This window comes from Ylistrum balloti, unplaced genomic scaffold (assembly GCF_031769215.1).
Source record: "Ylistrum balloti isolate Yb309-2 unplaced genomic scaffold, AGI_CSIRO_Ybal_v1 Utg370336, whole genome shotgun sequence".
Classification (NCBI taxonomy): Eukaryota; Metazoa; Mollusca; class Bivalvia; order Pectinida; family Pectinidae; genus Ylistrum; species Ylistrum balloti.
This window is the reverse complement of record NW_026782243.1, coordinates 345,451-358,611: the sequence shown is the minus strand read 5'-3', so window position 1 is coordinate 358,611 and position 13,161 is coordinate 345,451. Positions and strand designations below refer to the sequence as shown.

General features: G+C 34.7%; 1 protein-coding gene across 1 annotated transcript in view; it reads left to right on the top strand.

Moving 5' to 3' along the window:
• Window positions 1–2,564: 2,564 nt before the first annotated feature.
• Window positions 2,565–13,161, top strand: part of LOC132553562 (uncharacterized) — a 42,631-nt gene continuing 32,034 nt past the window's right edge. Inside the window, exons 1-2 of the mRNA XM_060217816.1 lie at window positions 2,565–2,743; window positions 6,502–6,650. Coding sequence (XP_060073799.1) covers window positions 2,565–2,743; window positions 6,502–6,650 — 328 coding nt within the window. The remainder of the gene's footprint in view (window positions 2,744–6,501; window positions 6,651–13,161) is intronic.

Genomic DNA, 13,161 nt, shown 5'->3' with positions numbered 1-13,161 from the left:
AACCTATTTCCTGGTTTTATGTCACACAGACGTGTCTCAAGTTAGGTATTTCCTTTGCGCTTGCGTGCTGGTGTTTTGTCTCAACCGATCCATTAATTTTAGTTTTGAAACGTTTGTAAGACGTTGTGCGACTCTTGTATATCGTGTCATTTCCTCATGTAGTATTCGATCAGGACACAGGATCAACACTTCCGGTGACCGGAAATACAGATATATCATGGAAAATTGATCGATTTCGCCTACAACTCAGTTGTATATCATCAACAATTGCACACACTTCACATTTTCATTATATCGTTTATTGCCTCTAACAGATTCGGGGGGGGGGCGGGGCGGGGGGAGGATAATGAATATCTATTTTAATCTGGTTATTATTTATCCTTATCTAGAAATATATTTTAATGAGAGTTTTTTTAACATGTTTTTATATATTAATGCTAAGTACCCACAATTATTGTCTCATCGTCAAAAGCTGATACTTCAAAAAATTGTTATAATACCATAAACCTTCTCAAATGTAGACTTTACTTCAGATTGCTGCTAAACGAGAATTGAATTATTTCTAAAACAGCTAAAGAAGTACTAAAAGGTGTTATTATTTTGTGTGTCTTTTGTACAATATTCTTAAGCTCTTGTCAGTTGATCACATGACACTTAATCAATGTTCGATGTTTCTTTTTGTTTGGATGATCTCACCTTTAAAATCAGGTTTAATATGTTCGTCTTTTTCAAGTAGTCTTGTTTCTGTAGCGGCCCATCTGTTTAATGTTCCTTGAGTAATCACGCAATCTAAGTGCTAGCTATCTCGCCGTTGCAGCGCCGGTGATTGGCCTCGTAGGGCGCTCCACTGCAACCAGTCTGCAATTCAAAGAAATCCCAGCAGTATAGCCAGCTTGTTTCTATTATGTGTTTTCCAATTCAACAATATAAAAATCACCTTTAACATAAACAAATAAACACTGTCTATATAATCTCAGAGAAGACGACATGAAGAAGTCATAAACAAACCAAAATAAGTCAAGAAATGTTACACAACGGCGTGTCATATCAAACAGCTGTTTTCAAGTTAAACATTTTAAAGATAATCAACTACAAATAATTACTGTAAATGAATGTGAATGAATACTCCCTGACTGCCTTTATCGTCCGGATATCGATGCTTCACTGTTACAAACTCAGTTATCACACAAGGAATGTTTGTAACAGAGGTCAATATATATTTCCTCCGCTAGGAATCGAACCCACGACCCCAGACTTACTAGTCTCTCTAGCCGAGTGGTATATTGCGGCCAGTATTTTACCAGGATTACATGCTTATTTTCGATTTACATTATTCGTTTTTCTTTTCTAAGTAAATAATTTCAGGTACAAATTAAAGATATATATCAAAAAGAAAGAAAGAGATGCCATGAAAAAGCTTACGTTTTATATTTTTACATTTAACAGTTTTTTTTATGTCAACATACAGCAACATATTAAATGGTTTTGGAGTCACAATGTATAGGATGCTAGCTGTACTGTAGGAATCCCTTATGTACAGAACTATAGAATAACATGTCGCCAATAAGACAAGATATTTTCTGTGCTGGTTTGAGACATTATCCACCGTACTGGTTTCCCATTAGAGTTGTCACAGAGGTGTCACTTAAGTACATAACAGTAGATGTGAGGAGCTTATTACTGGGGATTTTCCATCAACACCGATGTCTTTGCTTAAGGTAGATCTCGTGGGATTAGGAATAGTATCATTCAGTCGATGTCAGGAAAACATCCTGATCGACTGTTACACTCTTACAAAATACCACGCACACCATAACGTGTTATAACGATATTGGCGTTTTTGTTTACTCCGACTGAAACGCGCCTTTATCTTTCTTTATGCATTGTCATTGCATTCTTCTTCCTTTCCATGGATCTAGACCCGTATGTTCTATAGTGTTTTGTTTAGCCCTAGATATTCATATAAGTGTCGTTTTACCTTTAAATTAATTGTCAGTGTGAGTTTGCATGACACGAGACCAGTAAGATTGTGCTAGGAATCATATTTTTATAATAAAAAAAAAATACTTTTGTGATTTACATACAGCAAAATTGTTTTTAATGCAAATTGTAATAATAAGTAAAACGTGTTTTGGAAAGATGGACTGGACAGATACCATTGATAGTGTGTTCATCATGGTAAATGTATTCCTATTTAGACATACGAGTGTCCTTATATATATTCTATAATTTCTACACGTTAGGTCCTTTGCATCACTGACGAGTCCAGAAAGTACAAACAGCTGTTTAATGCAGTCTAATTCACCTTTTAGTCACATTATACTTCATATCAAATTTGTATCTAAAAATACACCAGTATTATTCTGATTTTTCAACCATAATTTTTTACAATTAAAATAAAGATGAATAAAGTGGTTAAAGTTTCACTTTTAAAAAAACAATTCTCGTCCAAACTCCAAACATCGAACATGCCTTTCCCCTCATTTGCTCAATATAGGTCAAAGGCCGGATGTTGTAGATAACTTACTATCACTTTCATTTTTACAGTCTGATCAAATGACGCCATGACCATGGATGACGAGGCGGTGATTATCACCCCCTGGTCGGAGTACCTCATCACCGCCAAACATATCAATGACTGCTCCCTCCAGCCTCACTCACTTCCGCCGTACATCGCCTGGGACGCCATCCTCCATCTTGCACCGGAAACTGATGATTTACGTCACATTATTGCTTCCAGCAAGTATGTTACCGCCTTTCGCATTTATTTAAGTGTCAAATCCGTTCGGTTACTTTCCTTAAAAAAATGCTATGTCATTCTTTAACGTAGAGGACAACAGATTATACAAAAGACACACAAGTGAATAACACCTTTTCATAATTGGAGTGAGATACAGTAGAGTCAGATGTTACTGGTTTTATGTTCTGGGACATGGGATTTTGGTTGATGCCGAACTGTTGTAACCTACTTAAACTTGGGATTAATCAGTTTCTAACGGACCATCGTTTACGTTGAAAATTAATTACTGTTGTCATTGACAGGATCTCCATTCACTCTTTATTTTTGGACACCAGGGGAGGGGGTAACAGGACGAGGAGTGTCAAAAGTCTTTCCCGTCTAATCTGCTTTTCGGAACCCATCGATACTGATTGTAGATTGATGTCCGGGGTGTTGTGTTTGTTAATCGGTGTCGATCTATAACAACTGTTGATTAACATTTCGCAGCCGGGGAGATTCAAACGTTCACACGAACATAACTGGGTGAGGAATCGAACAGCATCCGAGGTGATTTTCCTGTCATTTGAGTTAGCTTTTATATAAATCTTGCCTCCCGTTAAACGTACCATTGACATGATCTTGAAGTATTCTATCGGGGCGACTGGTTAACAGACAAAATAATACAATTTCTGACATCAAATCGAACGTTTGAAAAGTAAAATGATAATACAAAAGGTGTTGCGAATGATAAGTGTCGACAACGAAAACGACAGTCGCCTTCTTCAATATATAGAAGTGAAATGAAAGAAATGTCACGACTTTAAAACGACAGTCGAAAAAGAAACCGGATAGCACATATCAAGAACCATCATTATTTATCAATGTTTATTGCAGTAATAAGAAAAATCGTATTAATAACGTAATGTACACAAAGGTACAGTAACATGCTTTAAAATTAAGTCACGTGATTATTGTTTTTCACTCTGTTTATAACGAAGGAAGAAGTCTACCGAAATATATGTTGTTGTTTTTTTTTCGAAGACGTCTTTAACATCATATAGGTGGTGTTTTTGTGACATACCATATCCTCATTGATCAGGATGAGAATCCAAGGACAAACCTGATGTAGCACCGATTTGTCGTTAATTTCGGATAAGGAACTCTACTGGTGCTACTGAACATATTCATTAGAAGATTCATGTGGATTTTATATCCTGTAATGTTAATTAATTACAGTAAATGGTTTTCATTTTGTTTAACGACATCCCCTTCGGAACAAGGTATGATAATAAAACAGTAGTTAATTTAATGTCGACTGTATGTCACGTGACTTAATCCGGAAGCCGTTCAGTTCGACTTCCGCTTTGACTATTACGATAACCAATAAAACGCGGGATTTTATGGCTTTGTGCCGTGTCATTAAAACGCTTGCCAATATGTGTCTGTTAAACGTTGCTTGGCGAATGAATTCTTATTGATGAGATTCATTACATATTAACATCCCTAAAGGGCAAGAAAAGGGTGGAAAGGGACACTGAGGTGATATCGACACGATTAACAGAGGCTTTATAAAGCATCAGACATGTTTCTTTATATTTAGACAATTCCCCGGTCACGATTATAACATAGTCCTGTTCATCAATGGTGATTTTCCCTGTTAAAACAGAATGTGTTCAAACATTCCTTGAATTGATTTGTGCAATAACAGTTCCCAAGCAGAATTCCCTTTACGAAGAGCAAACTTTGAAGTCTGATCAATTGTTCATATATAAGCCTATGAATTTGTGGACAAAGACCTCTCGCTTTAACGCCAGACACTTTATATCGTTGTCTGTTCTTTGTTATTGACATTAAACAGTACAGTCAGAGACCTTATGACTATAGAAAGTCAATAGCTGCTCGGGGTTAATTTTTTCAGAGGTGATATTATCATATTGATTCCAATGTATCATTAGTGCTCACTCCCATTCCTGTTTTTATGTCGAAAAGCGTGAATCGACTTTGCTGACTCGCATTTCGGATTCCCATACGTTTAGCCCTACTTAAGAAGTAGAGTCGTAAAAATCTATCGAAAATTGAAATTGAGCTCAGACTAAAATTGGTTCCTAAGATTGTATTGCAAATTATTGCAAAAGTACTTTTTCGGCTATTATTTTTCTAGTTATCTTGTTACATGATTGTGAGCGGGAACACGTAAGCATTTTTGGTATAATGTTATAGATATTTGAGTTCATAGACTATAAAAATGGCAGCAGCGCTTATTTCAGATTGGCATAAAATGTCAATACACAATTCCACGCTTATAATGGTGTAAACTAAATATTGACTTTTGAGTCCTTCGCGACCAATCTTGTCGTTCAGCTGGAGTCTCTATTTACTTAGCTGAGATATATTGCTGACTCCTGTCATACGTGCTGTCAAAATGTAAAAACCAAATGTGTTGTATTGGCAGGCATCAGAGAAATGGACCCGATTTAGCTGGATACAGATTTCCTTCAGTCGGAGAATGCTCATATCACAGACCTACTTTACGGCATAATGTGGTCCTATGCTATCTCTCTCGTATCAGTATTATCAGTTTTTCTATCTATGTTCTATCATTGCCTGGATAAGTTTGATCGTTTTTATAAAGCTTACAACGGACGATTTTGTAATGATAGCGCCTTTTTGTTACAAACAATTTATGTCACAGTATTACATATATCTAGAGAATACATAGTCAGTGTCTAAAAAATATAAGCTGTATTTTGGCGAGGATGAAAAAAGACACAAATGGATGGAGAGCCGCTGGCAAATTATTTTTTTCGTGTTTTCTGAAGTAAATTGAGCTGCTGTGAAAATTAAGAGTGTGCTTTCTAGACGCTCTGATATGCTTTCAAGGCACCTCGTTGTGGATTCTATGCAAGTCGTGGTTCGCTGTTATTACATGTCCGCGAGATTGTAAGGCAACACTTTACTACATGCAGTAATGAAAAGTCAAGTCAATGATAGATACAAAATTCTGGTTCATGGTTAATTCAATTCCACGTAGTGCATATCATAGTTCCTTTATATAGAAAGAAATTTGATTACTCTCATCAAGGGCATTCGGGACGTATCCTTATTACGTTTAGTTCTCGGATGTCTGATATCGTTGTAAAACTCCAGGCGTGATATACATTACATTTAATATACATATACATTTACTGAATAAAATATTGTAATCCAACAAAAAATGTTTATAAAGATTAATTTTGACACAAATACATAAAGATATATACATATTAAAAGGCGTTGTGATTTGATGTATCATGGATGTCCATCAAATCATTATCAATAGAGTATTCATGACTGACACAGAAATACCAAAAACATCTTCTGAAATATCATAAAAAATGGCTTCAGTCGATCTATTTGTTTAGTCCGAATCAAATTATAACCGGAATAAGACAGCAACATGCGGAGGGAATAATTATTTATATACATGGTAACGTGTGCCTGCAAGGGCCCGTCATTTATACGATCATAAACGCCAAAACAAGACAGCTCAGTGCTTTAATGAGTAATTTGCTGACGGAGATATTTCAGACATCAGGACAGACGCATAGACCAGATTATAACTGGATGCATGGCTTTTTTCTTATGTTTTTTATTACAGATAAACAGATCAGCTGCCTTCTATGAAGGATATATTTGTCCGTATTGTCCGTTAAGTTTATAATTAACAGAAAAGCTGTTACCTTACAACGTTTTCAACAGGTTTATTTATTATCTTTCTAATATACTATTTGTTGTGTTGACAGGAATGGACATATCTTACGAGTGGATACTGAACGTGATGTTGAAGAGCTGTCCGATCTTCTATTAAATCGCCCTCTTCTCATGCGTGTGACGTTGGTCCATACCATGGTAGCCAGCAAATACAGCGCTGACACCGTGTCGATATGGGAAGGTGAGTTGTGGTTATTGGTTCGAATCACCTATCTTTACATATGATCTGGGGTTTGTTTATAACGGAATACGCTATGAATAAATACATAGATCTATGATGGAATAAAGGTTTCATTAGCTGCCTGCAATAGGTTTATTCTATCTACATCATACAGATGTTCCCTCGTCATTTAAGTTAACGGCCAATATGCTTTAGCCGTGAAAACAACTGAAGAAAATCTAAAGTGATTGAAAGACAAATTCATTTAAACAAGTGAAAAAAAGAAAACGTTTTCATGAAAACCATGTTTAATATGAATGAGGCCATGCATTCCAGAAGATCTAGCATCTATGGTGCACAGTGTCATCAACGACACTCACGATGTAAGTTCTTGTCAATCTAAGAAAGTAACGAGAATAATGTTAACAACAATATTCAGTTAATCTGTGTAATAGGATGAGACGAATTGATGCCTTTAATTTTTCGTCTGATGTACAATTTAAGATGAAGGATTTTTCTTTCCTTGTTTTAATATGTCACACATCGCTTTGTAAATCATCTTTTTACACGTTTACCTACGTCAAAGGAAGCAAATGGTTGCAGATTTGTTTTATTATTACATTTTGATTTTTAGAACTACCGTTTGATGGCCCTAATGCCATTTTATGTGTTGACGGGCCGTTAAGAATGTAATAATAGTAATAATAATAAGAACTACCGACGGATCTTACATAGACAAAACTTTGCCATACAGTTTAGGAAAATTTTTACCAAAATTTGCATTTTGAATCGGCTAAATTTCTGATTTTTTTCTGATACTTTATCAAAAGATTATATTTTATGTGAGTAGACATGATAATGAAGTACTTGTAAATTGTTTTTAACCATCATTCGGGCAGTTTATTAACTATTATTTACTGGTTTTCAATATTAAACCAAATTTAGGACATGATCTTTCTGGCAGCATATCAAATGCGGAATATGTTGCCGTGCATTTAACATAAAAAGTCTTTTTGTGACTTGGAGATTCTTAATCAGAATGTGATGTATGCTTAAATTACCCTCAGAACGGTCTGAGCGAGATTGACATTTTGGTTTGATTAATTAGCTTGATTGAAAGGCTTCTCAAACTCCTAATTACATTTAAGACTTCATTTAAATTTATTTTTTAAGAATTTTAATCATCCTCTCTGATGACAGCTCCTGACTTAACTAGTGTAAAGGATATCAAAGTGAGAATCGATCATTGCCCTTTGGTAATATATGAAAGACTACAAGGAAAAGACGCAAATTTCGATAAAATCTCAATTTGGTTTAAATTTTGAAAGAACTATGACAAAAATATGTAAAAATGGTAATTCATGAAAAAAATAGTGGGGAAAAAGGTCAGGTGCTTGAAGAGGGTATAGTAAATGTTAGTGTCTTCTTCTTTATTGACGACAATTTAAAACGAATTAATTCATAGGTATGTCAATAAATGTATACTTCAAACTAGAGTCAGTTTAACGTTGCTAAAACATGTACAAAGTAATGACTTACAAGGAGACCATTGAAAAAGTACAAGGATAATAAGACCACGTGTTCATGAAAGTCTAGCATATTTTGCTTTATCGTCGACTACACCTGTTGTACAAAAGTGAGTGAATCTTACGGGACGACTACCGGAACCACCAGGTATACTGATGAGAATCGAACACACTAAAATTAATTCCTCAATATTACAAAATGACCACCATTGAAACATGTTTCTTAAGTTTTTGATTAAAATGTGTCTCAGCCATTATCCTCATCGTTCTCTCTTCCTCATATTTCGTTAACCAATGATAGCATGTCATTATAATAAACTTGTCCAATATTGATGTCGACCTTCTGCCTAAACCGGACAGATATTCGTCATCTTTAGGCTAGCATACGAATCCATCGGGGATTTGATAAAGAATATTATATAATAGGAACTGTGTTACATAAAAATATTTTTGAATGGGGTATAGACGCCCATTTCTTGGAAATGAGTAGAACTACAGTACTGCAAATGAGGTATGGAGAACAGTCTTGCCAAAGCAGTAGCGGAGTCAGCAAAAAATCAGGGTATGCAAGGCTTCTTGTAGAGCAATATAAGCGAGGATGTCTGCTAGTTCTTTATGATATTTGGTTTTGAAATGCTTGGTAATGCCCTAAATTTGTGGGTTGTCGTTTTTTGAGAGAAAATCGTTATAAATTCCCTTATTTCTTCGCCATCACATATATTCCTGTCACTGTAATATAGTCAAAATGTCGAAAATTCAGACGTGAATTTGGATTTCATTTTTTATTTTCATACTGCTTATTATATATGGAACAAGTGATATACTGAACGAAAGAAATTAATTCCGAAAGTGAATCCAGCGCTGCATGTTCTCGTTCCATTTACTCTTCAGTATAGTACTTCATGAAATCATTGAAAGTCTTGATAATCTTATATTTGTAATGTGAAGAGGTTCTCAACGTTTGAAGTGGAATAAAAATCAATGTAGCTTAACATGTTATGCTTATATTAACAGCAACTGCGCGTCTTTCTGACCTATAACTATGAAGACAGATGATACACACACATACCGAACAATTCAGCTCCTGGGATGTTTGATGACGGCGTTAACTTTGTATTTGATTGGTGTGTTTTATTCGCCAAAGTTGACATTATTTTGCTCTAAATTCGCATTTTAAGAACATACATCCAGAACTGAAGCAGTTTGTCATGATTTCACTTATTCATTAAACTTCAGAATCAAAAAATCAATTTTGTCTGTGGCCATGTTTCTATTATAATGTATGTTATATGTATATATGATGAAATACGGCCTGTCATTATTCGATGCGTTAATTTATTTACATGAAACGTAGTTTTACCTCGTAAACCACAGTTGTGATGTGTGCTTTACGTAGGCGACATCATCACAGAACACAAAGATAGCGTTCGATATTTTGATTTAAATCTGTGTTTTGCATAACATAAATGAGTCACTATCAGCTAACTTACTTTGATTTACTCTCTAAAATTTAATCATTCTTTTTGTCAGGACGGTTGTTTATAGTCAATTGCTGGTTGCACAATAAAGGTTGAAATAAACACACGCTCACAAACAAGATCAGAAAGACTGGTTCCTTGTGATCTTACTCTTCATTTTGAAAAGACTATGGATATCACGTAAAACGCACACATGCATCTCGTGCTGTATCTCTTGTGTCTTCCTTAATTGATTGATTGATTGATTGATTGATTGATTGATTAATTTATGCAGACAGTAGATCAACTCCACAAGCAAAGCAAGTGATATGCTATATATTCCCTCCTTTTTGACGTTTTACTATGATATATATCCCTGCTTTTTGTTACGAGGTGGGGTAGAATCAGTTTGAAAAATATTATGGGTCATCATAACGCTTTTATAGAACGTATTTACTTAAGAGAAATGAAATTAATTTTTGATAAAAACACATCCCAGCATGTCGACCTGCCTATGATAAGCTATTCGGTAAAAAACTAATAAATCTCGACTAAAACGGAGGGTATGTAACAATTTATGAAAATATGCATTGCGTTGCGGTATTGAGTTAAAAGAATGCTTGGATGACCATGTAATGCTTTCAGTACCGTCGTCAGCATGGATGACCATGTATTGCTTTCAGTACCGTCGTCAGCATGGATGACCGCGTTACTCTTCCAGTACCGTCGTCAGCATGGATAACCATATAACGCTTCCAGCATCCTCTTCAATTGCTATTTTTACGTTGCGTCTTCATATTACTATCTTCTACCGAATATTCACAGAGAACATGACTATTTTAAAATCTATTCAAGAAACTGAAATGGCTTCAAATTATACATTAGCTTTTGACGCTAATTTTCACCAGAATCTCGGGATGAAATATCATTCGTCGAATCATTTTCAATTATTATCTTGACAAATTGGAATGCCAAATTGCGTCATATTGCGTCCTTTTTCTGTTTCAATTGCAATCAGTTATCTCGTCTTTCTTGCTCATTTATCATCCTACTTGCTATATCATCAGCATTGAAGTGTGCAAAAGTAAGGGCTTTCATCTCAACGTAGAAAAATTGTCTAAATTGAACGACAATTTTGCCTTCTTTACGAGACAAAAACACCTTTTGAACGTTTAATGCGAGCCTTTTTAGATATAATGCCCCAAAATATGCTATGAGAAAGGAATTTAAGGATATGGATAATTCAACATTTCAATTACATCAATTAATTTATGTTTAAAGTATTGTTAGCTTGACATATCTAAAGCTTCGCTGATATTTGCACACACTCCTCACAGTTAAGCCATATTGTGTTAGTATTTTGTCTGCTGTATATACATTTTGTCAATTACTCTAAACGTATTTACGTGTATTCTTGCAAAACATTCCGCAAATGTTTGCAATAAATATATTTTCGCATTTCACCATAGATGAGAAAACAGTTACGTTTTGCAGCTTTCTAGCAATACGGATATTTAAAATTCAATTTTACATTCGATTGATAAGGAATGTTAAAGAGATAGTGATTTATTTGTCATTTGGAATAATAGGTTATTGTTACTGCTGCTTATCCCTATCGACAATACTTTTGGAGACATAAATATCTTGTAAATCATTCTGCCGGGGACTGCAGTGTGTTTGCTTATTATCAGGTCTTGATTATTTATGACATTTATTTCTGACATATTTTATATTTTAAAATCATGACCATCTTAAAATTATTCCTTATATTACATGTCATTCAATCGGAAGAAGTTTGATTTAAATTTCCGAACTAATAATGTATGGTTGAGACATATGTGGATGGAAACGTCTGGTCTGATGGAGGTGAAAATGATGTCCTCGAAACGTCACACACAAATATTCTACTGTTTGTGTTAAAAACTTCTATTTGAATACCATAGCATATCTTTGTATAATTACAAAATTCACCTGTAATCAAATGAGGTCGTCCATATGATATCATTTTATATATCAGTACGGTAATGTACCTTATAACGATTTCATTTGCTGCGCGAGTCAAAAATTATTTGTGACATCATCATACGAACAATGACATTACATCGCGAATTTAAAATGTAACGATATGGCCGTCCCAGTGTGATTTTGTCGGGCCAATATGTATCTTTCTGAGTTAACTTATGAAACAATGTCTTTACAATGTTTTCATTTTATATGAAATTTAGTGGAGCTCGTCACTGTTTCTTACTCACCAAGGTAATATAAGACTTGTTGACATTTCGTCCCGAAGTGCTTAATGAAAAAGAACATAGACTCACTTAAAATATATAATATTAATACTCGTTGAAGAACCTATATCTATAGGACTGCAGATAACACCACGTGTTGTTGAATTTTCCCTGTATCGAACTCATATTCACAAGGTCAGGTCTTTTTTAGGACTGTTACGTTGCACAGCATCATAGACATTCTGCACGTTCTCAGCCGTTATTGTAGAAATGTAATTTCTAGTGATAAAACAAGTCTTAATCTGTCAACTGTAGGCTCCTATTATCATCATCCGGGTTCCCTTGGGTCCTACAACCGGGATATTGATTTGTCTATTGATAATGTAGCCCTTTGTTAAATGCCAATTACGTTCGCAATCACGTTGGTACCTATTAACAAGAAACTTACAAATTTAGTCTTTTTATTTCTAAACAGTCTCATAAAATGCCTGTATTATCCGGACGTAACGTGTTTGTACTATATTTCTATATATGTATATTTCTACAAAGTGACATCGCTTTTACAAACAGTAATCGTCTTTTACATTGATCGAATCAGATAATAGCGGGGTCTTTTGAAAATGATGATTCTGCGGTCCCTTGAAACAGAGGATTTTCTACAGCGCCATTTTGCGAAAATGCTATGTATGATGTGTTGGTATATTCTCTTTATATACACAAAAAAAGGAAAAAGAAAATACCAAGATGGGAACATTATCAGCTTTTAACTTCTTTTCAATAAGGACAAAAAAAGACATACTTACACAAATTTGATGCTAGATAGTCGATACTTGATTATCACAAATTGTTTTAAAATATCCCTAGACAATTCACCGTTGTATGGAATGACACACCAAAATTAAGAACGATGCTTAGAATAAAAGTAAAATTTCTAAACTCTCTTTTGCAATAAATATAGAAGTATGCATTTTCATTTTTTTTTTCTCACGCTGGAGAGACAATTGTCCAATTATACAAATAGCACTATTAAATATCAGATAAACTTAGAGCAACGTCTAGTGCAAATGTATTATTCTTAATTTTGTCACAATTCGTATGAATTAAAACTTGGAATACAGATAACGGCAAACCTCGGGGATTAAATGGCCACCAACAGCGTCAACTAACTAGAAGATTATAAAACTGACACACAAATGAATATTACATTTTAATTGGATACAGAACAGCCAAACAATGAATCCAACTGCATCATATAACAGTTTCGTTCTTCAAGAACTCGTTAGTGATGCTTAGTGTCTAAATGTTGAATACCAAGGAAAGC